This window comes from Rhinichthys klamathensis, unplaced genomic scaffold, assembly GCF_029890125.1.
Source record: "Rhinichthys klamathensis goyatoka isolate OS25496 unplaced genomic scaffold, OSU_Roscu_1.1 h1tg000044l_1, whole genome shotgun sequence".
NCBI lineage: Eukaryota > Metazoa > Chordata > Actinopteri > Cypriniformes > Leuciscidae > Rhinichthys > Rhinichthys klamathensis.
Genome location: NW_026606591.1, coordinates 459,564 through 486,532, shown reverse-complemented (window position 1 = coordinate 486,532; position 26,969 = coordinate 459,564). Strand labels below are relative to the sequence as shown.

The 26,969-nt window shown below is 39.5% G+C and overlaps 1 protein-coding gene across 5 annotated transcripts in view; it reads left to right on the top strand.

Annotated features, from left to right (window-relative positions):
• The window catches only part of inpp4b (inositol polyphosphate-4-phosphatase type II B), a 204,401-nt gene that overhangs the window by 91,832 nt on the left and 85,600 nt on the right, over window positions 1-26,969 (top strand). For all 5 annotated transcript variants that reach the window (XM_056247211.1, XM_056247209.1, XM_056247210.1 and 2 more), the window contains 2 exons: window positions 4,935-5,065; window positions 20,059-20,163. In XM_056247211.1, coding sequence (XP_056103186.1) covers window positions 4,935-5,065; window positions 20,059-20,163 — 236 coding nt within the window. The remainder of the gene's footprint in view (window positions 1-4,934; window positions 5,066-20,058; window positions 20,164-26,969) is intronic.

Below are 26,969 nucleotides of genomic sequence, written 5' to 3'. Positions count from 1 at the left end.
TACATAATGTTTATTTAATATTTTATTATTTTATGAATTGACTTTATTTTCTTCTTTCTTCTTTTCCCCGTCTGAAGTAAGAAATAAAATAGTATTTATTTTTTCAATATATTATAATAAATGTTTTGCCAGTGTGTCTATATACTTCATATGTTTATGCTTTATATACTTGGATTAGTTCCCTGTCTGCTGTCTTTGACATCCCCGTTCGGGATAGTGTGTGTGTGTGTGTGTGTGTGTGTGTGTGTGTGTGTGTGTGTGTGTGTGTGTGTGTGTGTGTGTGTGTTCCTGTGTTGCCTCCAGCCTGTCGGTGTTGACATGATGTCATTTCCCTGTGGCTACAGAGTGATTAGTCACATGACAATTGCATTTAAACGATACCTCATGTCATTGAGATGAATGACGGATAACTTTCATTCTCCGTGGTTTATAGGCCTGTTTGTTTGCAGTGTTGATGTGATAATGTTAGCTGAAGGGCTGTGCTGAGACTCAGTTTCTTCACATTCACACTTTTTTGACGTTGACAGCCCATACACACAGGTTCTGCCAGGAGAAAGCGCTATTTCCGAGAGAAAAAAATTGACATTTTTGTCACATCAGTTGGCATTTATCTCTGATAATGATATTTTTTCCCTTGTTTTTAAGTCGATTAACTCCGAGGTCAGTGTATTTTGTAGTTTCATCATCAGTGTATTATGACTGCCAGACAAATCAACTTTTCTCTTGATGTAGCCGAGCGTAAACCCAAGTGTCAGATGCGTTCGCAGATGAACAAGAAACGTCATTATACAAACAAGTGCTCATCGAGACTAGTTCGCTTTCCCCGCCAGTGTCCGTCACTCGAAAGTACTGTTGTTAATTATTATTCCCTTCACATTTCTGGAACTGATGGCAGACACAAAGCCTCGGGTGATTGAAAGTGAATGGTGGCCGTAACGCACCATGAAATAAAGGCTTCGGAGTGGCTGCTTCCTCGATGGCCCGCCGTACAAAAAACATATAGACATAATTCCAGTGTTCTCCTCTCTCGTCTGCCAAAGTCATGTGTTTTTTTAACTCCAATACCACTTAGATCTATTGTTTCAGCTCTGCTCTTTATCAGTGTGTCTTTCATCCTCCCAAACCCCAATAAAATATGAAACAGAAGTTTCCTCCGCTTCCTCCCCGTGTGCGTTCTTTCCGCTACAAATCTCTTTTTTATTATCGCCGCTGCTCCACCCAAAGCACATTCTGATAAAGCGGTATTACAATTCAAGTCTGAGCTTTTGAACAAAATAAGATGGTAGATATGATGCTTTTTTAAGTGGCTCGGCAAACTTCGGCACAAGATCTTCTCAGACTTTTAACAGCTTTGGCTCGGCATGAAGTAATAACAATTCCTTTTCACCTATTTTCCTTAGATAACCACTGTTTGGCCATGAGAACGAGACCAGAATAGATCATTCTGAAGGCGTCTGTGACTGAATGCTGAAGCAGAAGTCTTTAAATGACCTGCATTCATTTGTACTAAAACTTGATAAATGTTTTGGCACTTGCTGTGTGAACACACACTCACACATACACACACAAATCATGTATATGATTCGAAAATGGGCCTGAAAAAAATAGTCACACTTGTATTGGTAGCAGCCAAAAATGACCGCATTGGAAATGAATGGGAAACGTTTGATACTGCATCATTTTTTGAGATATCAACCTCAAATTTGGAACACAACTTGTTCAATCTGCCAAGTGTCGTCTTTAAAAAGAGACCAAACTTAAGGTGTATGCCGAAAAAGTGAATAAATGGATTGTAACTACAGCATAAATATAATTTAATTCCAAATCCCCTAAAATACAAAATATGAAATCAAAAACATTAATGAATTAAAACATAGTACGATCATTTCATTGAAATGGAAAAAATATCTTTCATTTTGACGATTTTTGCTGTCGTATTTTTTTTTTATCCTCTATTTTATCCTCTATAAGCTCTTTTTTCCTCTCTGGAGATATCGCGTGGAAACCGTCGCTTGTTGTGCAGATATTTTGAAAAATGTCTTAGCGGTTTTTTTTTTTTTTTTCGTGTTCATACAATGAAAGTCAATGGGGTCCAATCTTGTTGTTTTGGACCCCAGAGACTTTCATTGTATGGACAAAAACAGCTGAAGCCTTCCTCAAAATATCATCATTTGTGTCGTGTGAAAAATGAAAGCCTGATATAAACTTTGAATAATTTGAAAAATAAACTTAAAAAGATTGATATAGATCTTACCCAATGGTGTTTCCAGACCCATATGAGCCCATATGTACATTTCAGACATCAGATACAGTACACACTGTGGATTACGTTTGCCTCGTTAATCAATGCTTAAATCACATTGTTGCACATTGCTTTAATTAAGATTTGGAATTACATTTGGAACTTTTATTGTGGTTGGGTTAAGAAAAGCATATAAAATTGATACACTGTATGATATATGGATATCTGGAAATTTAGTTAAAATACTATTCAAACGTTTGGGGTCGGTAGTCTTTGCTATCACTTTTAATCAGTTTAATGTATTTGCTAAATAAAAGTATTGATTTTTTTAGATAGCTGTGCACATATGCTGATATATTGGAAGCAATTAACGGGATTATCTCTTCGGCAAAAACAATCATAATTTTCTGTTTGATATTAGTTGCACATAAACCCACTTAGGCTTTAAATTATTGAGGATAAGATTCAGGATTATTAGGGAAAAAATATTGGGACCTGCTCTTACCTTTAACAGAGTTCAACAGAAACAATAATCTCTCTATTTTCTGCTCATTTCTGCAGCTCTTGTCACCTTTGCCTCCTTTTGAAGATGCTAATCACATTGCTGAAATGATTATTAAAGTATCACAGAGACTTTGAATTTACATGAAAATGAATCATTGTTCCCTTTGGAAATTCCCTCCACAATTAAAGATTCCTGGGCCTTTTATTAATGAGACCCGACTCTGTCAGTCTGCGTGGAGAGATAAGAGCCTGTAACGTATTCAAGACTACCGTAAAAGTCCTCGCATGACAACATGAAAGACACAACAATTACTCCAACACACAGTAGGTCAAGCAAAAGAACCTCTCAGCATGACACGAGAGACGTCTATGTATATTTGCTGCTGAATGAGGCAATCTCACCTGTTGAATTGGATGCAAAAATACTTTTGAATGACCCCATGAAAGATTTTTGGGGCTTTTAGTCCCTGCATATACAGATTTGAAGGGGTCATAGTCATATGATGAGAAATGTTGAAGAATAAACGTAGGCTACTGTAGCATTTATAACTCAAAACTACTTCTTCCCCAGTGAAAAATAAGCATTCATTGAAACTAAGCAGCAGACACGGCTCGTTTTGTACTCCGGCAACTTTTTGATGTCAGAAATGCTAGTGAAGCTTTTTTTTTTTATCGTTTTAGTCTGATCTTAGCAGTTTGAGGGGTATATTCGAGAGCACAGGGTGTCTGATGACTAATGCGTAATGCTGGTTTGAGGCAGCGGATATGTTTTTATTGAAGGATGGAGCAGTTAAAACTGTATCAGATCCAACCGCGAACACGCAGATCAAGATTTAGCGCAGGAAAGCATTTCACGTGTTTTCATAGAAGCCTTAACAGCAAAAAAAAAATGTTCAGAGAGAGTGTAAAATACATGTGAAAAACCCTAAAATATGCCAGTAGCCTAATTCAGAAGTTCTTGCTTCCGTTGAAGCTCAAGATGCTCAACATCTCTTGCTCGAGTAGGTTTTGATCATGTCAGCTCCAGCGCTTCTGTCATTAGCAACAGCAAAAATTAGCATTTTGAATGCAAAGTAGAGCGTCACTAGTGCTCTCAGACTTTTGGATGTTGTATGTTGAACAGGAACAGTAATAACTGTATGAGCATAGTTTAAAGACAAACTTGATGTTGTCTTGACAATGTCATCTGAAAGTTGAACTTTTAGAAGCTTTAGACGGTTTTAGAAGTCAGAGAAAGGCAATAAAATGTTGCTAGCATGTTTTAGCTCATTGTTAATTGTTGTTGCTATGTTTTAGCTTGTTTTAACATGTTGCTAGCACATTGCTAGCATGTTTAGCACATTACTAGGATGTTTCTAGCATGTTTTAGCACATTTATAGCATGGTTAGCACAATTATAGCATTCCTTTAGCATGTTTTAACAAGTTACTAGCATGCTTAGCATATTACTAGCAGATTTGTAGTATGTTTGAGCACTCCGATAGCATGTAACTAGCATGTTAAACATATTACTAGCACGTTGATAGCACATTTTAACACATTTCTAATATCCCTCTAGCATGTTTTAACACACTGTTAGCATGTTTAACATTTTTATAACATGTTTTAGCACACTGTTATCATGTTTAGCTTGTTTTAACATGTTACTATCATGTTTAGCACATTGCTAGCATGTTTTAACACATTGATGGCACATTTTAACACATTTCTAGTATTCCTCTAGCATGTTTTAACACACTGTTAGCATGTTTAGCATTTTTCTAACATGTTTTAGCACACTGTTATCATGTTTAGCTTGTTTTAACATGTTACTAGCATGTTACTATCATGGTTAGCACATTGCTAGCATGTTTTAACACATTGATGGCATGTTTTAGCACTTTTCTAGCATTCCTCAGGCATGTTTGATATGTTTTAGCATGTTTCTAACATGTTTTAGCACACTGTTATCATGTTTAACATGTTGCTAAGACATTGCTATTATTTTTTATGCACATGGCTAACATGTTTTAGCATGTTGCTTGCATGTTTCTAGCACATTGTCCTAGGCTAGTTGTTGTTGCTTTGTATAAAAGTTTCACCCCCTCAGGGAAAGTCTATGGGAATTTGGCCCTGTTCGGAAGTCCAATATGGGAATGCTTTAAGTCAAGCTAACAAAAGGGTGATTGATTTGTGTTGTGTCCTACAGGATACAGGAGCTGAAAGATCTGGGAGAGCTCTCTCCACACTGGGACAACCTACGGAAGGACGTGATCTCTCGCTACGACCAGATCATCAAAGAATACCAGGACACGCTGACAGAGCTCGAGAAACATACTGGTAAAGGCTTCTGATGCAGTGAAACATGCTCTCTCTCACACACATACACGTAATATTCTGCCTTTCTCATTTTGCATGCATGGGAATTTTTTCCAATGCAAACAGTTTCCACAATATGCATGCGACCTCACACAAAATTGATCAACAGTGCCGTCATGTAGAAGCATGAATATTTTTTTTATCTAGCCGCATTCATGCAGAATTTCTTAGTTTATAAAATTTTTATACACAGCTCACAGTTTGCTGTCACATTCAATGCAATGTTAAACTCGCATGGTTGCACACGTTGTAAAGGAACAAGCGGGCGCAGAGTGTGTGCTTTTATAACTGCCTTCTATTGCATTACAATCTATAAAGCTTGTTTACAGTAATCACGTATTTGTCAAGTGTCAACAATAAGATGTACTGTAGTGTTGCGATTGCATGCAATGTCTTATTTTCTGCGCAGGAGCAGTGCAGCCAAGGAAACAAAGTTTGAATTGACTAAAAAATGACAAGTTGACTGCTTTTCAGATGCACAAACGCACACAACACATAAGCCAAAATGACAAATAAGACATTGCCGCAGTGCGTTTTGCAATAGCGATCGCCATATACACATTATATATGTCTACCAGTTGACACATTGCCACTGTCGCACGATATATCCCACCATCCCGCCCGGCTCTAGCCTGAAAACATGATCTATATCATTGGAGAAAAAATAAAACGGAGCACAAAATGCCAGTATTTGTCAGCCTCACACCAAGCAAAAATAGTCATTGATGATCTTGCCCTTATAATCAGTCGTGACAGGCCGAAAAACTGATCTGCCTGATCGATCGGCCCATTACCGAGGCTAATATTCAGAGATGAAATTCTGAAGGCTTGTGTTTGGCCAGTTGAGCGGTGTTGACGTGTCCGTCCCTGAAGGAGGAGAGGAGAGATGGCGAGATCTCGGGTTATTCTGCCACGAGTGCCCAGCTGCTACATCGACCTCTAATCTTGTTTGCCGTGTAGCAGACGCCCTGTTCCCTCTCAGCCGTTCCCATCTTCCCCTTTTCCCTTGATGCGAGGCATATGGAGAACTATGTATTTTTTAAATCCAACTGAATAGTCAGTCTTTTGGTCCCGCTTTATATTAAGTGGCTTTAATGTACTAACATTGAAATTAATAATGGACTTATTGTGTACTTACATGGTTTTACATTGTACTTATATTTTAAAAATACCTGCATGTATTTACAGCTGTAATTCATTTATGTAATTACATTTATAATTACACTGTTTCTTTACACCTTAAACCGACCCATACCAGCACACCTGTCCCTAACCTTACCCGTATCACACCTCAATAGCAGCAATACAATACAACATGAACACAATAAGTACTTTGTACTTATTTTTCTTAATTAATATAAAGTGGGACTCATTTTTTTCTATTCCATCTTAATATGCAATTGAAGTATGCAAGTTAGCTATTTGTGCAGTAGGTCGATTCTCCTGAAAAGTGTCACACAATGTTTAATTTAACTACAACCATAAACTAACGCTCACAGAACATTGCAGGGAGGTTTTTGTGTGGCAAAGAACTGATAATTATACACAACATTCTCTTATGGTTATTTTTAGGTTGCATTTTAATAACCTTCCCAGAGACCAAAGATTGTATGCTGGGAATGCAGGGGTCTCAAATCATGTTTGTTTGTTTTTTGCAGTATTTTTAACTATAGATGAAGCTCTGCGGTTCGTTCTCAGTTCGTTAGCCCGTGACATTCGTCTGCATATGTATATGGACCATCAGCTGAAATATAGTCTTTAAATACACAGGCTAAATATGTTGTAAAAAAATTGTGGTCCTCAAATAAACTTAGGTATGATAACGGGAATTGACTCACAGCAATTGATCTGTTAGTTGTTGCCTTGAAATTCGTTGAATGCCGTGAATTTGTTACAAAAGCAATGTTTTGATAGCTGTAGTGGCTAACGCTAATGCTAACGCCCCAGGAAATCAATAGGCTGTTCCAGCTTTCTTTACTTGTTGACTTGTTTACTCTTGAAACAGGAAATTTGGGTGGGATATATCAACTTGTCTCTTCTTTGTAAATAGGATTTTGTTATGTCACGGCCATGAACCATGATTTGCTACGTGCTAATCGGCTACAGGGTTATAGTTAACTTAAAACTAAATCCTTAAAAAAACATAACAATAAACGTTAACTGGAATAAACGATGTAATAATTCACCATTTCTCATTTTCACTTAGTTTCACTTAGTTAACTAAAAATAATAAAAATTAAATAGACATTTTAAAAATTGTAAACTAATTCAAAATATAATTGTAGCTCGCGAGTGCAGTGTGAAAGAGTTTCTTAAAGGGATAGTTCACTTTGAAATTAATTTTTGGTATGTTTTAGCTTACCTCAAGGGCATCCACGATGTAGATGTCTTTGTTTCCGCAGTAGTTTCAATTTTGATATTTTTAGGTCAAACCGTTCTTGTCTGTCAGTGATATAATGCAGGTCTATGGTCACCACCTCAAAGAGCATGCACAGAGAAGTCCAAATTAAACATGATTTAATGACTCGTAAATGTAAGTACACATATTGATGGCCTAAGACACGAAACGAGCGGTTTGTGTGAGAAAACGAACAGTATTTATATCGTTTTTACCTCTTGTAACCACAGCCACGTCCAAGTGATCTGAGGGCGCCGGCGCTTCGGTTGCGAAAAAAATTCACCGTTGTCTGTTGATATATCGAAATCGTCTTCCATTGCGATTTCCTGTATATCTAAATATGTTTAGATCTTCACAGTGAAAGGTAACACTTCAAAAATCTCTGTGTAAACAATGAGTGACGTACACGCGCGAGAGATCACTTCCGGCGCTTGCTGGAAAAGACCGAAGCGCCCGCGCCCTCAGATCACTTGGACTTGATTTTCACGTGATCACACTAAACTCCTTTTGAGTTCGTGGGGTGTTTCAGTGCATTTCCAGAGGATTTTACCGTGCTGACATGTTAACATGCTAAAACGTGCTTCCCTCAGTGCATCCTCCTTTGTACTGCAGCTAAAATATTCCAAATGAAACCTGTAAACTAAGCAAGAAACACTAGTCGACGTTATTAATGGAGCATCTTGATAGGAGCTGTGTATGTTGTTCCTGTCCTGTGGGATGTTGTCATAATCCGCAGTGCCACTGCAGAGTATTAATTATTGATATCTAATGTTATCAGTTATAACAAGGTTGGCAACTTGTGGCTCGAGAGAGTGTTTGGTTTTCAGCGGTCGTTCCTCAAAAGGGCAGATCCGTTCTCCCGCCGCCCTCTTCACCTCGGGGCGGGTATTGCAGTCGTTTGGCTCTGGTCTAAATTAAAAAATAAAAACCTCTGGTGGTTTTTTCCCCTTTCATTTAATTCATTTTTAATTAGACAAGGCTGTCTCGGGGTACTTCAGAGTGTGTTAACTAATGAATTAATCATTTTGTGTTAGCATTGTTTTGGAGCCGGTGGAATTAGAGGCACTGGGAGCTAATCCTGTTGTTTGTCAGTCCTCCAGCGGGATAGCGAAACCCACATACTCGCTCGCCCCGTCAGAGAGAGCAAAGTAAGACAGATCCAAGACCCCACTGAGCCACGGAATGAGTTTAGGGTAATTAAAATCCTTAGCGAAGAAGCTTTCTGGACTTTTCTGTAAAGGAAAATTCTGTAATAAATGTGGGTGTGTTCACACTTGGCATGTGTTTGGTTGGATCAAAGCGAACTCTGGTGCGATTGCTCTGTTAGTGCGGTTCATTTGAATAAGTGTGAACGCTGCCATCTGAACCCTGGTGCATCAAACAAGTGGAGCGAGACGCTGAAAAGATGATTCTCTGTCCGCTTCCAAACCAACTCTGGTGCGGTTCGACTGGAATATGAACACAACACGGACCAAACGCATGTAAACAAACCAAAAACAGGACGTGATGTCACAAGGTGCGACTATAAAAAGGACAGAAAGCTCAAGCGTTCCTGTTTTTTGTCGTCATAGTCGTGATGTTGCTCATCTCCGTTCAGTACAGGCATCAGAACCGTGTCTCCTCACAGCAGGTGTGTGTGCGTGTGTGTGTGTGTGTGTGTGTGACGGAGGGATTCTTGACGCTATTTTGACTCCTTTACACATTTATAAGCTCTTCACGAGTTCTCAGCTGGTCAAAATACCATCATATGAAGCTACGCACACACAGCGAGCGCATTTATCCCAGAACACAGCATAGTTTTGGATGTTCGGTAAGATCCGTCGTGAAATATATGTCATAAAAGCCGATCAATCAGGTTGTGAATGAATCCCTGTGCCTTTAGTTCGGTATCTTTAGACTCAATGTGAACGCTAAGCCGACCAGGACTAAATTTTTTTTTTTTTTGGTCCAGACCAAACAGACCAAGCGAACCGAACTACAAGTGTGAACACACCCTTACTCAACCTCATGTCAGAGCAAACTTTTTTTCTGTGGATCACAAAAGGAGACATTTTTAAATAATTTTTAGTGACAGTTAATCTGTCAGGTTCTAAAACCACCATAAAATATCATAAGTTATTTTTTTTGCCATCACAGGAATAAATTATATTTCAAAAATATTATTTAAATATATTAAATAATATATATATTCAAATATAAAACAGTTATTTTAAATGGTAATATTTCATAGTATTACTGTTTTCATTGTATTGTTGATCAAATTAATGCAGCTTTGATGAGTAGAAGAGACCAAACTAAATCTTACTGACCCCAAAAAAGCATATTTACATTTACATTTATGCATTTAGCAAACTCTAAAACAAAAAAAACACTAGTCACCAAAGTGACTTACAGAAGCTGTTAAAAATCACCATAAAAGTATGATAAAAAAAAACAGTCAAAATGACACATGCACTATATTTTTTGTCTTTTGAAGTCATATGACAGCTTTATATGAGGAACAGAAAGAAATGTGTTTTTTATTATATTATATTATTTATTAATCATCTCCCTAATCAAATGCGTTCGGATTGAAAAAACTACGGCAGGTTTAATGTCATTGATGTTAAAGGGAGGTAACATGTTCTGTCAATTAGCATCTAAATTTCAATCTTTTCCTCACTCAAAGCTGAAGACTCAAAATATAGTGCATGTGTCATTTAGCCTGTTTGTATCACACTTTCATGGTGATTTTTGACAGCCTCTGGACACTATTGTAAGTCGCTTTGAATAATAGTATTTGCTAAATGCTTTCGTTGACTTTAGCTTTCCTTACATAGGCGTAAACACAGTTTATTAAGCCTCAGACGCTGATTTGTTTCCCAGAAGCGTTGTGAAACCACAGACCGTCTGTGAGCCTCCAGGCCGCAGACTCCACGGGACACTCCTGCTGCTGTTGCCCCGGGACTCCGGTGCCTGTTTGGCGGGAGGAAACCCCTGGAAATGCTCGGCATAAGAGACCTACCGCGAAGCAGGAGCACATCTGAATCAGTCAGAGGCGCTTGTGCCGGCAGCTTTGTATGTATTTTTCTCAGTGCTGTCTGAGATGGAAGTAAGGAAACGTGCATCATGACACCCGGCACCAGGGTTATTAGAGTTAACTAAATCTAAAACCATAACAAACTTAATATTAAATGCTAACAAAACTTTCATGCCATAGAAGATCCATTTTTGGTTCCCCAAAGAACCTTTGGTAACACTTTACTTGAAGGGGTGTGCATAAGACTGATATGACACCTTCATAATCATGACATGGCACATACAATCAATACATCAGAACCTGTCAGTGTCTTTGTCATGACAACTTGACATTACTTGGACAACACAACCTGTCATAAATATGGCATAAAAATGACATAGCAGATTAATCATCAAACTTAAAGGGGTCATATAATGGTACATGCACTTTTACAAGTTGATCGTACTGAAATGTGTGTTGGCAGTGCCTGTACACAACCATCATAAAATGATAAAAATCCATCCAGTGTTTTTGTTTTAATTTCCTTATATGTTTTCCCCTACCTCAAATCAAGCCGTTAGACCTTGTGACATCACACGCTCGGAAGCCCCTCCCACGATTGTTGATTGACAGCAGCGTTTCAACACAGACCCGCCCTCGCTCGTGAGCGAGCTGTCAATCATAGTCTGCGCGGCGCGGACCGGCGCGGTCATTGTTGATATGCTGGAGCTGTCTATGAGCAGAATGGCGTCTAAGCGATTGTGGTGTTCTGTTCTTGGGTGTAATAACGAACACAGCAGTCATTTTGATGTTCCTAAATCCGAACCGCTGAAGACGCAGTGGCTGAGTTTGTTTTCGAAGGGAATATTCCCCACGATCAACGTCAATGCTTTCATGTTTGCGCGAATCATTTCTCACCAGACTGCTTTATAGACGAGGAACAGTATAAAGCTGGATTTGCTAAGAAGCTGCTCCTGAATAAAGGATCGGTACCAGCTATTCGTGTTCCTGCTGAACCTCTAGAACAACTGAACTGAGTGTAACGTTTTATTAAACTTTATATTAATATATTAATCTTTGCAAATCGCTAGCTGCACGCTTCACAATGAATGCGTCTAAGGTTTACACTTAGGGTACATTACGGCATGTTTTCTATGTATGATGTTCTCAATATAATTCATAATCCCACGTTTATACTGAACAACGCGTTATGGTTATTGTGTTATTGTGTTACAAACGGTGTACGCACAGAACAGAGAGGCGGGGTGAGCAAAGCTCATTATCATTTAAAGTCATATGCACTGAAACGGCGTGCTGAAAACAGAGCTGTTTTTGACCAGGTAAAATAAGTGTTTTCTTACAATACTAATGAGAATTTTTAATTAAAGTATATTACAAACTTTTAATTTAGACCCTAAAGAATCATATTAGCTTGTACAAAAATGGCATTATATGACCCCTTTAAGAAACCACTTAGCTTTATGGGTTAACATTACATTAAACTGTCCTGTGGTTGGTTTTGACATTGGCTGTCATGAGGCCATTATAACATTTTAATGACAAATTCCATTTGTACCACTGTAGTTGAGGTCAAGTAAAATATTCATGACACAGTTATAATGGCCTCATGACAGCCAATGTCAAAACCAATCACATGACAGTTTAATGTAATGTAATGTTAACCCATAAGGCTAAGGGGTTTCTTAAGTTTGATAATTAATCTGCTATGTCATGTTTATAACAGATTTATGATGGGTGGTGATGGCGCAGTGGATAAGACACATGCCTTTGGTGTGAGAGACCCGGGTTCAAATCCACTGTGAGACACCAATGTGTCCCTGAGCAAGACACTTAACCCCTAGTTGCTCCAGAGGCGTGCGACCTCTGACATATATAACAATTGTAAGTCGCTTTGGATAAAAGCGTCAGCTAAAATGAATAAATGTAAAAAAAAAAAAATGAATAAATGTTATGACAATTTATGTTGTCTTGGTAATTTACTCAACCCCGCGTCACCCAAGATGTCTTTCTTTCTTCAGTCGAAAAGAAATGAAGGTTTTTTGAGGAAAACATTCCAGGATTTTTCTCCAACGGTTTGAAGATCCAAATTTGCAGTTTCAGCGCAGCTTCAAAGTCTCTAGACGATCCCAGTCGAGGAATAAGGGTCTAATCTAGACAAACCATCGCTCATTTTCCCCAAAAAAAGAAACATTCATATACTTTTTAACCACAAATGCTCGTCTTGCACGTCCACGACTTCACGCATTACGTATTCACGCCGACGGTATCCTGACGTAGGAGGAAAATATGCTTCATTTTCTCCTCCAACTTCAAAATCGTCCGACGTCGTTGTTTTACCTTTTATTTATGTATATTTTTTGTAAAGGGCTTTTGACTTAGTCTTTGCTCGCTCTGTAAACACTAGGTCGGTACTTCCGCCAACGTCACGCGCGACCTTTCAACGTGATCACGTAATGTGTGGCGCATCACAGCTACTGCAAGACGAGCATTTGTGGTCAAAACGTTTTCAAATGTTTTATTCTGTGGCGGAAACAAGCTTCCATCGGTTCCCGTTGAAGTCCACTATATGGAGAAAAATCCTGGAATGTTTTTCTTGAATTTCTTTTCGACTGCAGAAAGAAAGACACCAACATCTTGGATGACGCGGGGGTGAGTCAATTACCAGGAAATTTTAATTCTGAAGTGAACTAATCCTTTAAAAGAACCGTTTTTTTTTTTTTTTTCTTAGTGTGAAGAACATTTAAAAAATCTAAAGAACATATTTTCCGCTATAAAGAACCTTATGTGGAATGAAAAGATTCCATGGATGTTAAAGGTTCTTAATGGAACCATCGATGCCAGTAAAGAGCCTTCACTTTTCAGAGTGTAATAAGGTTTGAGTCACAGGATCGCCTCTAAACCATGTGGACGGGTGGTCAGTTTTCCTGGGGTTTCCCTCGCCAGCACCTGCGCGGGGCAGATGGTGTGTGTGATGGGGCTAATTCCTCCGCCACGGCTGGCTGGCCCGCCTCCATTAGCCCGTGTCCCAGGAGAGAGCACATCTGTCCCACTGACAGCTCAGTCTCTGGACTCGTGCCACACAGAGCATTCCTGGAAATAACAGTAAACTACCGGCAAGTGCTCAGCATCAGTGCCGCTTAAAGACGCACTCATTAGATCAAGTTTTACACAACTATTACTCCAACACACAGTAAGCAAAAGAACCTCCGCATGATATGTGTGTGTGTATACAGTATCTAATTTGGTTCATGATGTATTTTTTATATCCGTGCTTCTGACTGCCGTTTCTACCCACCGAACATAATGCTGCGGAGGTGTAGTGAATTTATGCCTTGTTAAAAGTTTCACCATGTACATTTTACATTTTAACAAGGGTCAAACTTGCAGCAGAGATCAAACGTTTGGGCACAGGTCATGCTTCAGTGTGGATGCTACTCTTCATTTATTTACTTTCTCCTTTCTCCGTATGTTTTATTATAAATAAAAAGGGCATTTTGTCCAAGCCGTGGCGGGTGCGATGTCTATTTGAGTGTTATTGAGCTGTTGTTGTGGTTTGCTGGTGAATTGTGTTGTTCAGTGGGCTCTGGCGGGGGTGTTTAACCTTTAATTGATGTTCAGGGTTTTAAAGCAACAGAGCCTTTGAGTACGATCACATGTTATTATCAAAGTACTTCACTATCTCAAGACTCCGTTTGTGCTTTTGGTGTCGATTGAGAACGTGCTGTCACACGTTAAAGCGCTCACACACTATATGGGTGAATCCCTGATCATATGTCATCTCGCATGAAAATAAATTAAAGCGGTGGTTGATTATTATTTCACTTTTCTAACTTTAGTTAGTGTGTAATGTTGCTGTTTGAGCATAAACAACATTTGCAAAATTACAATGCTCAAAGTTCAAAGCAAAGGGAGATATTTGCTTTTTTAAGGACTACAATAAACGGCTGGTAGGAACTACACGAGCTTCCTCCCGGGTTAGTGACATCACCAACACTAAAATTTACATAAACCCCACCCCCGGGAACACGCAGTCCATGTTGAGAAGAGGAAGAGCTGTTGTAGTCGAGCACATTTGTGAGTCAGCTCAAACTGTAGCATCCATCTTTTCACATGCAATAGAAAGTCCCTCTGTGTGCAACTCACAACAGTTCCTATACAAGCGATTTGTAGATTATCATGACAGAATATGCTAATTGAAGATAGTTAACTTCACTTCAGCAACATAAATTCATCAACTAACCATTCAGAGACGTCCTGTTGCATTCTACATGTTGTCACTTCTTCTTAGTCTCTCCATCTTTGTCTGACTCCGGTTTGAACATAAAAGGCAGAACAGTTTCTGACATTTTAGCGTGTGTCTGCGTGAGGTAATCGGAGCTGCTAACACACACACTCTTGAAGCTCCGCCCACTGTGTCGGGAGCTGCAGCTCATTTGCATTTAAAGGGCCAGACACAAAACGGTGCGTTTTTGCTCACCCTCAAAAAGTGACAACTTTAACATGCTATATAAAAATATCCGTGGGGTATTTTAAGCTAAATCTTCACATACACACTCTGGGGACATCAGAGACTTATTTTACATCTTGTGAAAAGGGCATTATACCATCCCTCTAAAGGCTGTTATCAAAATTAAGCCTATACTTTAAGAACATCACTAATTTTTTGCATTGTGTGCCATTATTTTCATGACAATTTTAACTAAATTAATTAATTATTTAAAAAAAAAAAATTTATTTTAAGTGTTATAGTATTTGGAGTACTTATTTCAATTTTTAAACAATCTGTATTTTTGTAATAAAGATAAATACTGTACAGTAATGAGAATCACCATTGAGAATAATAATATGATTTGGGGGGGGGGGGGGGGGATTTACTTAATCATTATTTTTGTTATGTTTTGCATGAAATTAAATGAAGCATATTTTAAGACCCTCACAAATATTTGCATTGTGTGTCATTATTTTCATGCCAGTTTCCCCCAATTTAGGTATGCATGTATGTATTTATTTATATATTATAGTTGTAGTATTTATAGTATTTATTTCAATTAAAAACACATAAATACATACATTCTGTATTACAGTAATGAGAATCACCATTGATAATATGAATTATATTCTTAATATGTGCTTAATTATGGTTTTAAGTTTTGAATCAAATAAAATGAAAGCCTATTATCAAAATGAAGCCTGTTTTAAGACCATGAATTTTTGCATTGACTTTATTTTCTTGACAATTTTCCCCAAAATTGTATTGATGTCAGGGTTGCTGCAGGTAGCTGAAGACGAGGACAAGGGCTTCAATATAATAGATTTATTAAACAAACTTCAAAACATCCAAAAACAAACGAGAACAAAAGAACAGAACTCCAGGACTTCAGGGTTAACATACAACCATACATTGACGACGATCGACAAACACTGAGGGAAAACACAGGGTTTAAATGAACTGAACCAAACGAGATAATAAACTGAAAACAGGTGCAGAGAATTGAACACAAACGAGGAGCGGGAAAACTAACAGGACTAAACCAAAAATCACACAAGACAGGGGAAAACAAGATTACAAAACAGAACTAAAAACACTGAAACGTGACAGTACCTCCCCCCTCCCTGAAGGCGCGTCCTCGCGCCGTATAACATCCAAAGGGGTGGGAGGGTGGGCGCCCTGGAGGCTGACGAGGGCATGGTGCAGGTCCGGGAAACCTCCAGGGCGGAGCAGGCTGTGGGCGTGGCCACGGCGGAGTAGGCTGTGGGCGTGGCCAGGGCAGAGCAGGCTGTGGGCGTGGCCAGGGCGGAGCAGGCTGTGGGCGTGGCCAAGGCAGAGCAGGCAGTGGGCGTGGCCACGACGGTGCAGGCTGTGGGCGTGGCCAGGGCAGAGCAGGCAGTACCTCGGGCGTCCAGGGTGGAGCTGTGGGACCCTCGGGCGTCCAGGGTGGAGCTGTGGGACCCTCGGGCGTCCAGGGCGGAGCTGTGGGACCCTCGGGCGTCCAGAGCGGGGCTGTGGGACCCTCGGGCGTCCAGAGCGGGGCTGTGGGACCCTCGGGCGTCCAGGGCGGTGAGGACCCTTCGGGTGGCCACGGCGGTGAAGACCCATCAGGTGGCCACGGCGGTGTTATTTTTCCGGGCCTCCGTGGATCTTTGGCTGGCCACGGCGAAGGCGTATAGCCCCCCCAAAAAATTTTCTTGGGGAGAAGGACAGGTTCAGGAACGGAAACAGACTTGACATCAACGGGCGCTGGGTCAACGGGCTCTGGGTCTGGGTCAACGGGCTCTGGGTCTGGGTCAACGGGCTCTGGGTCTGGGTCAACGGGCTCTGGGTCTGGGTCAACGGGCTCTGGGTCTGGGTCAACGGGCTCTGGGTCTGGGTCAACGGGCTCTGGGTCTGGGTCAACGGGCTCTGGGTCTGGGTCAACGGGCTCTGGGTCTGGGTCAACGGGCGCTGGGTCAACGGGCTCTGGGTCAACGGGCGCTGGGTCAACGGGCTCTGGCTCTGGCGCTGGGTCAACGGGCTCTGGCTCTGGCGCTGGGTCAACGGGCTCTGGCTCTGGCGCTGGGTCAACGGGCTCTGGCTCTGGCGCTGGGTCAACGGGCTCTGGCTCTGGCGCATCATGGGACTCGGAACTGGACGGGACCAGCACATCATGGGACTCGGAACTGGACGGGGCCAGCACATCAGGGGACTCGGAACTGGACGGGGCCAGCACATCAGGGGACTCGGAACTGGACGGGGCCAGCACATCAGGGAGCTTGGGGCTGGATTCATGCTCTGGCGGGCAGGCGACGGTCTCTGGCTGGACGGTCTCTGGCTGGACGGTCTCTGGCTGGACGGTCTCTGGCTGGACGGTCTCTGGCTGGACGGTCTCTGGCTGGACGGTCTCTGGCTGGACGGTCTCTGGCTGGACGGTCTCTGGCTGGACGGTCTCTGGCTGGACGGTCTCTGGCTGGACGGTCTCTGGCTGGATGTGGCTGACGTGAACCCCAGCCTCGGCAGCCATCTTTTTGGCTAATCGCACTGATATCAGCGGGGGATCAGCCATACAGGATATCAGCCGGGGAAGTCCAGGGACAGATCTGGTGGCAGGGCTGATGCGGTGTGCAGGCTCTGGCGGGCAGACGATGGGCTCAGGCGCTGGCGTGCAGGTGATGGGCTCAGGGGCTGGCGGGCTTGGAACTGGCTGGAGTGGGAGATCTTCCACGAGGTATGTGGATCCACACGCCCACAGTGTGTGATCCACAAACTCCAAAAAGGACATATTGAGGTCCTTCACCAGAATTAACTGGGCTAGCGGGTCCTTCAGACCACCCCAGAAACTCTTAGTCAGCTCTTCTTCTTCCAGCGTCACATCATCATAGAGTTCTAGGTAAAGACCAGCGTATTCTTCAAGTGAGCTCCTCTTGGAAGAGGATTGGGTTTTCGAAGGGGCTCACCTCTTTGTTTTTCCTCCTTCGGCCCATTTTTAGATGTTGGTCGATCGTTCTGTCAGGGTTGCTGCAGGTAGCTGAAGACGAGGACAAGGGCTTCAATATAATAGATTTATTAAACAAACTTCAAAACATCCAAAAACAAACGAGAACAAAAGAACAGAACTCCAGGACTTCAGGGTTAACATACAACCATACATTGACGACGATCGACAAACACTGAGGGAAAACACAGGGTTTAAATGAACTGAACCAAACGAGATAATAAACTGAAAACAGGTGCAGAGAATTGAACACAAACGAGGAGCGGGAAAACTAACAGGACTAAACCAAAAATCACACAAGACAGGGGAAAACAAGATTACAAAACAGAACTAAAAACACTGAAACGTGACAATTGATTTGTTTGTTTTTTTGGTTTAATAATTGTTTGTTTAATTTGTAAACTAAATGTAAAGTATTTATACACAGTAGTTTTTGCTGTACTTAATCAGAGTTGGGTGTAATGATTACCATAACTGAATTACTTTTCACCTTGAAAAAGTAAATTAAGGGATTACTCTTCCTTTTTCTATCATTTCTTTACAGTTACTTCTGATGTAATTGCTTTAAATACTTTATAGATTATAGAACAATTCTATAGAAAAACAATAGTGGATTAAACATAAGAATTTAACGTCTAATTTTTAATGCAACCTTCTCCCTTGAAATACTTTGGTCAGTTTATAATCGATAATTCAGGTCAATAATTTATGAATGTTATATTATTTATTTGAATGAACTAAGAGCATTTTTATGTCTATCCTTGTATTGTTCAACTGGTCATGGTTGATATGTGATAGAGAAAGTAATTGAGTGTAACTCGACACCCTTGCCTAATTTAGTATCGGTTCTATGAATATGCAAATGAGCCCCGCCTCCACTCACTCACTCAGCTCAGAGATCCACTGGTTGACCATCACACATTGATCTGATTGGTTACAAGGTAGTGTGTGACGTCAGAAACACCAGCGATTTCAAACCGTGTTTTTGAGACTGTCTTTGGTTCACTGCAGTTTTAAGCAGAAAATACTCATTAATGCTGTCGACTTATGAATTTACACATGGTTTGTCTTAAAGCATATTAAAAACACCACATAGACACACAGACAACATTAAAAACTTGATTTTTAGCCAACACAGTTGAGTTGATACATTTTAGTACTTTTGTGATATAGAAAAATAGCATAATCATATAAACTTGTAGAGGAATAATATCATAAAAAGCATGCAAAAATGCATATTTTTTTTTGTAGCTTTCTTTTGTTATAAGAACCCAGCATTTTTACACTCTTAATTTATTTATTTATTTATCACCCGTTTATTTATGTTACGTCTTTGTCTCCTCGCAGCGCAGTTGCTCGGATAAGTTGTTCGGTTTGAAAGTTCTTAGGAGGGCTGATAACATTTCAAAGAGTCTTTGTCGGCTATATTTGCATATATTACACTGAAGGGATCAAAAGCCTGCCGTGTGTCGCTGGGCGATATTTGCTTCGCCATAGGGGCTTACAGTATCCGTTTCTTAAGATTTTAATTGGGTTGTTTTTGCACAAAGCAGGTGGTGCCTAATTTCAGCGAAATCCGGTGCTTAGTGGATTTAAGAATAAATGAGCTGGTATTTGGGGGAGTGATATTTGTAACCGCCTGTGATCAGATTGTGGTGTTTTGATGCAGTGGTGCGTCTCTCATCGGCCATTACTAAAGCACGAGTCACTCAAGGTCATCCAGGACTTCTTTTATGTGTCCTGTGCGAAAGACCTTATTCACACGTCTAAATGAAAGGCCTTTGCTTGAAGGCTCTTTGCTTTGGCTCTCGCTTTTAATTGATGTTTAATTGCCTTCTTTTCATTCATTTGATCAGGTCGTCGCTTTGTACTCGAACGCGTCGCGAGCAACGCATGCAAACTCGGACGGATAGTAAACGGGTGTATTTGCATGAAGCTGTAAATCAACAGGAGCAGATGGCAGAGCCCCTCGCTGTTTGTGTGTGCTCTTCTGCCTGTTTGTTTTGCTCTTGAACGATGACTGAACCAGATTATGTTTAAACGCTTGGCTTTTGGTGATCTTTCCCAGGCCCGTCGTTCAAGCCCAGCTGCAGCAAAGGCCAGAAATATCTGGAGTTCGTTCCCATCAACCTGCACACACAGAGGATGCGGGTGACGTGTCCAAGAAAAACAGGTGCGTCCCAGGCTTTCTTATTCTCTCTGTTCATATTCTCGGGCTGTGTTTGGATTGGTTAGCAAGCGTACACTCTGTACTGCATACTGTACATATAAAGAAACATACATATTTCAAACAGTAATATGCTTCTTTTGTCACATGATCTCATTCCATTGCATGTATATTTAACTTAAATGCTTTTGTTTATTTATATGCATTACCGTTTGTCAAAAGTTTGGACTAATTACGATTTTTTTCTCATGTTTTTGAAAGAAGTCTCTAATGCTCATCAAGGCTGCATTTATTTGATCAAAAATACACTGTAAAATTGTGAATAATTATTAAAATTTAAAATAACTTTTTTCTATTTTAATATATTTTAAAATGTCATTTATTCCTGCGATCAAAGCTGAATTTTCAATTATTGCTCTATTATCGGTTAATATTGGTACTCAATTGTTAATTATAGGTTTTTTTTTAATTATCAATGTTAGAAACATCATGGTTATCATGGTTTCCTCCAAAATATGAAGCAGCACAACTGTTTTCAACTTTGATAATAATCATAAATGTTTCTTGAGCATCAAATCATCATATTAGAGTGATTTCTGAAGGATCATGTGACACTGAAGACTGGAGTAATGATGCTGAAAATTCAGCTTTGATCTTTTAAATTTGACAATATATTCACATAGAAAAAAAGTTAAATTAAATTATTAAATTGTAATAATATTTCTCAAAGTGAAGACTTGGTGATCATCTATATTTAAAATCATTAAAAACGTAATTATTCCAAACGTACATTATTAATATAAATTTAAATATTTATATTTTTTTTACCCATTTATAGGTAATTTTTATGTTTATAAAATATATGTATATATTTTTAGAAAATATTAAAAGTTATTTTCTGTGCAGTGTTGCATACTGTATTAGTAGTTAAAGTAACACTAGTGTACGACAGAGCTTCTCTTCGTCTTGTTTCTGGCGGTTTATTTAGTTCTGGGAAGCAGTGCATGATGGTCCCAAAGATCAGTAAATCACCCTATTAGCAAAGTGCAGTTAGCCCGCCCCGGGCCTCTGGTGCTTCATTTCACACACGTGTCCCAGTGGCAGGTGGCGGGACAGTCCGTGCGGGGTCAGCGGGGAGATGTTGACAGGTGCAGACGAGTAAATGAGGATATGACAGCACACACTCTCAGCGCAGCAGGAGACTCACTCCTGATTGGACAAGATGCACGTCAAAATAATAGCATTCACCGCAACTGTGAAGTGTTTTACAAATACTGTGCCAATGCATCAAGCTTGAAATATCACTTTTAAATCCCTTATTGTTTCGATTTTAGTCATTTCAAATATTTAAAAATATATTCTTTACCGTTCAAAAGTTTGGGTTTGGTAAGATTTGTTAATGTTTCTGGAAGAAGTCACTTCTGCTCAACAAGGCTGCATTTATTTGATAAAAAAATACAGTAAAATCAGTAATATTGTGAAATATTATTACAATTTAAAATAGCTTTTCTTTATTTGAATAAAGGTTAAAATGTCATTTATTCCAGTGATCAAAGCTGAATTTTCAGCATCATTCCTCCAGTCTTCAGTGTCACATGATCCTTCAGAAATCACTCTAATATGATGATTTGATGCTCAAGAAACATTTATTATTATTATTATTATTAATGATGAAAACAGTTGTACTGCTTCATATTTTTGTATACCTTTGTATAATATTTTTATACAATTGTTAAATAATTTCTTTGTAATATTATTTATTACAATTTTTTCAGGATTTCTTTGATGAATAGAAAGATTAAAAGAATGTCATAAACATACAGGTGAAACTAGAAAAATTAGAATATCGTGCAAAAGTTCATTTTTTTCAGTAATTCAACTTAAAAGGTGAAACTAATATATTATATAGACTCATTACATGCAGAGTGAGATATTTCAAGCCTTTATTTGTTATAATTTTGATGATTATGGCTTACAGCTTAAGAAAATGTTAAAAGGTTCTGAGATTTTAAATTTGGGGTTTTCTTAAGCTGTAAGCCATAATCATCAAAATTATAACAAATAAAGGCTTGAAATATCTCTCTCTGCATGTAATGAGTCTATATAATATATTAGTTTCACCTTTTAAGTTGAATTACTGAAAAAAATGAACTATTGCACGATATTCGAATTATTCGAGTTTCACCTGTGTGTATAAACCATGTAAAAGATTGTTCTTTTTTTAACAATTTAATTTAATAAAATGGTTCAATAAAATCCCTGAACTTTTAAAACAGTATATATTATATACACTAGTAGTACTGTATATAATAGTATATAATATGAAAATGAATACTTTTTAAAGAAAAAATCAATTATGAATAGGTGATTGATTGCTAATGTTAAATTATAATATTTATGTACAGAAGAATGTTTTTTTCCAGCCATGACAGAGAGTCTGACACTGAACAGCCGAGAGACAGAATGAAAGTTTAAAAGCCAGACGTCCTCTCCTGATTAAACTGGATTCATGTTGTTAATGGTGCTGCATCTTTAGAGACACAAACACACAACAGCCTCAAACAGAAGTCCTGAGGTGACAGTGGTGGACAGCACTTTACACACACTAGCCTTCAACATCTGCTTCTTACCAGCAACATGCCATCTATGCTTTTCTTTTTCTTCTAGCGCTGACAAGCACTTAGCTGCTCTTAACGGCAAATACTTAAACCGGTTCTCAAATGTCGCTTTTTAAAGATATGGAAGTGTTTTTCTTTCTAAAGCTATTCACTCATTTAAATGTCAAGCCTCACCTTACGTTTATAACCGAATAGCCTATTTCACTTTAAAACACGTTGCAGAAACAATTTCACATTGACTAGAGCTGTCAATCTAATTCAAACTGTTGATCTAATTAATTACGTTATTATGAATGCTATAATTCAACTAATTGCAATAATCACGTTAATCACATTAAAATAATCACTGACAAAAGAACGTGTGTAAAGATTAATGTGCATTGCACCAGACTAAGCATTGAATTGACATTATGAAAAGTGATTTTAGATGTCAATATGTTTAGTTTGTTTTATTTTCATATTACAAATTAAAATTCTGTCATCTTTACTCACCCTCATGTTTAGTGTTTAGGGTAACGCATTACAAGTAACACAAGTTATGTAATCCGATTGCTTTTTTTCAAGTAACGTAAACCTGCAACCATACTAATAAGCCAAAAAGAACTTTGTCAAAATGGCTGAATAATATTTGAGTTTTATAATGAAATATTACTTATATGAGAATTATATTCGAATTTAATATAGTTATTATATTCTAAGTTAATTTCAGTTTGGGGGGGAAAGTTTTTAGCTTGTCTCCTGAGGCCACGAGAGCTAGGACGCAATGAGCTAAATATCGTGCAGTGAAATAACGTGACAAAAAAAGTGCATAACGTTTAAAATAATGTTTATAAATCAAATATGATTATGAACAAAAACAGCATCATGTATGTATGCATAGTTTAAAACAAATAGCGGAGGCGCCGATCAAACAGAGTACCTTTTTTTTTGCATTTAAAAACATGAGATGCAGTGGAATGGAAAAAATCCCACAAAGTGTCGATGTTTTTTCTAAAAGTTGAACTCTTAACTGTGCGTGGCTTTCTAAACATGCGGATCTCTGCTGCGATGTCCATCCAGTGCTTGTTTACATAGAAAACAATGGAAAAGCAGCGCAGAAAATGCGGTTTTGCAGAGAAAATAACGCGCACCTAAATGTCAAATGCACCGGTTTTGTATTAGAACGTGGAATTTTATTACAAATTTGACAAATATTCGAAATTCAGATTTTAATTTGACAGTCCTACTGCGCTCTCTACTGGTAAGGTTGCCTTTCCTTTTGCATTTGCTGCATTTGCACTTTTTCTGCATGTGAAAGTAATTTTTTCTGTTATTAAAAACAAAGCAAGCCCAGCTCAAGTAATGCAAAATCAATGTAATTACTGTAATGTAATTATTTTGCATAAAAAAGTAATTAAGGGCGTTTTCACACCTGAAAGTCCGAACCAAAGTTCACGTTTTGATACATTTTATACTTTCAGAAAGTTTTGGTTTGGTTTCACACTGCAATTATGCGAGCGCACTAAAGAACTTTACGTGACATACGTGCTAGGGGTGGAACGGTACACAGAAGTTACGGTTCGGTTCATACCTCGGTTCAGAAGTCACGGTTCGGTATGATTTCGGTACAATGGAGTGAAAAGCAAAACAAAAATGCAGAAGGCATTTTTATAAATGTCTTAAGCCTTGTATTTTTTAAATAAGTTTTATTAATAAAGGCATAGAACCAGTTTATTTGTAGTGCACTGACAATAATAAAAAGATGAAAAGACCTTGAGATATGTTTGGTAATTGTACCTGAATGAATTTAAAATTAATTTACTATTTCAGATCAATATATTTGTCTTCCTTCATTTTAGTTAACCCTAACTTTATTCTCATCTGAATTATAAATAGTTGATTTCCGTATAAAATAATACTACCATTCAAAACTTTTGTTAACAGTTGTAGGTTACAGTTCGACAAGAGTTTAGAGTGTGACAAAAGCACAATGTAGTGTTTTATTGCGAGTGTACACAAATATAAGTAACAATTTGCAGTTTTAATGATGTCCTGTTTTAAAAAAAATGACGGAGTATGTTTTTATGTTTCCACTGTTCGATCGCGCAGGAGAGATCATTCTCTCTCTCGCACGCGCGCGCGCGCACACACACACACACACTGTTCGATCGCGCGATTCGCGCCCGCGCCTCTCTCTCTCGCACACGCGCGCGCGCACACACACACACACACACATACTGTTAATCGCGCCTCTCTCTCTCTCTCTCTCTCTCTCTCTCTCTCTCTCTCTCTCTCTCTCTCTCTCTCGCACACACACACACACACTCCAGCATTGCAATCTTGATCACAGTCTTGATCGCAGCCTGCGTTCACAGTCACACCAAAAGCGAATAAAGCGAAATTTATCGCTATTTAAGAGGTTTTTATTTGTACCGTGTATTCTCCGTGCAAATTCGTGCACCGAACCGTGACGCCCGTACCGTTTCGGTTCGATACGAATACATGTACCGTTCCACCCCTAATACGTGCGTCCTGTCGTCATCATCTATGTGGGCTGCATCTTGACATTGATTGGTTTTGTCAATGGACGTGCGTCTGACGTCAGCGTGTTGTCAATTCGGCGGGTAACTTTGACAACATGAATGAACAGACGCATATCGTTGCAACTATATTGTTATTTTTATGGCATAATTACCTGCAGCACCAACTATACACAAGGCTAGTTCAAATGCGCCTAATGAACGTCCTCGTCGTGCGAACATTTTATCGTCGCCGGCAGGAAAGGAGGAGAAGACTGCAAGTTGACTTCGTATGTCATCAGACCATACTTCAATTAAAAACCTCGTCTCCTCCTCTCCCCCATGTGCTGCCACGGCTCATTTTTCCTGCCACCTTCTGTTTTTTCGGCTATGCGCGAACCACCGGAACTTCCTGTAAAAGGTCTGAAAGTCCGAACCATACAGAAATGCTTTCACACTAGAAACGAACCAAACCTTTGTTCAGTTTGATCCGGACCGAGACTACCTCTTTTCGTCTGACCAAATTTCATCTGTTTGGTCCGGACCGTGGTCCGGGGGAGGTTTCACACCTGTAATTTTGATTCGGACCAAACTGAAAAGTCCGAAAGTCCGGACCAAACAAGGCCCTAAGTAATGCAATTAGGGAGTAATGCAATAACGCATTACTTTCAAAAGTAACTTTCCCCAACACTGCTCATGTTGTTCCAAACCTGTATGCATTTCTCTCTTCAGCAGAACACAAACGAAGACAAGGTTCAGTTCCCATTGACTTTCATTGAGTTTTTGCACATACTATGTAAGTCAATGGGAACCAAAACTGTTTAGTCATCAGCATTCTTCAAAATATCCACTTTTATGTTCCGTAATAGAAAGAAAGACACGTTTGGATCTACATTAGGGTGAGTAAACGATGACATTGATCTTTTTGGGTGGACTATCCCTTTAAGTGGCATAATTGTTCATATTTTTTTTGCGTACTTTCATACAGTGCAGAATCAATCGCAGTAAATGAACATGTTGAACCGACAGCCCTACTTTAAAGGTTTCCAGTCCTCTCTAAACAATTCATCTCCACCACTGAGAGACACAGGTGCCTGAGCCCCTCGGATCAGAGCCTCCATTTATAGAGCCTGCAAGAACCTGCACAAATCGCCTCCAAATTGGGCCATGCGTGACGGATGATCCTGACCCGTATATATGCCACTGTATTCATCGTGTGGGTGCACTGTTGTGAAACAGCCAATTAGAGTCTCCTGAAGAGGCCGGGGAGCGGCGAGAGCGCGAGGGTGGGATGCGAGTCGTCGCACAAGAACCTCGTCGTCATTAGCGAAGGAACGAAGCTTATAAGCGCCACGATCCCGGTGTTTCAGGGTCAGCGCTTTTGAAGGGACCCGAATCATTATTTTCTGTTTAATCTTTCGCGCTCACTTCCCGTGGAGCCGATTGGTTGACCTTGCATATATCTAGCAGAAAAACTGCATATGCAGTGTATGACCTCCACAGTGACCGCACACGATATTTCACATTCATTTTCTCAATTTTTTGGGAAATCGATGTGAAATCATGAAAATAGGCCACAATTAGTGTAAAAATAAAACCACTGCAAATTTCATGTGTGAATCGTCTGGCCGCCACTTTCTTTCAGTGTATGTTGGGTAATGAATGTCAGGATGTTGTGTATGTATTAATATTCTCC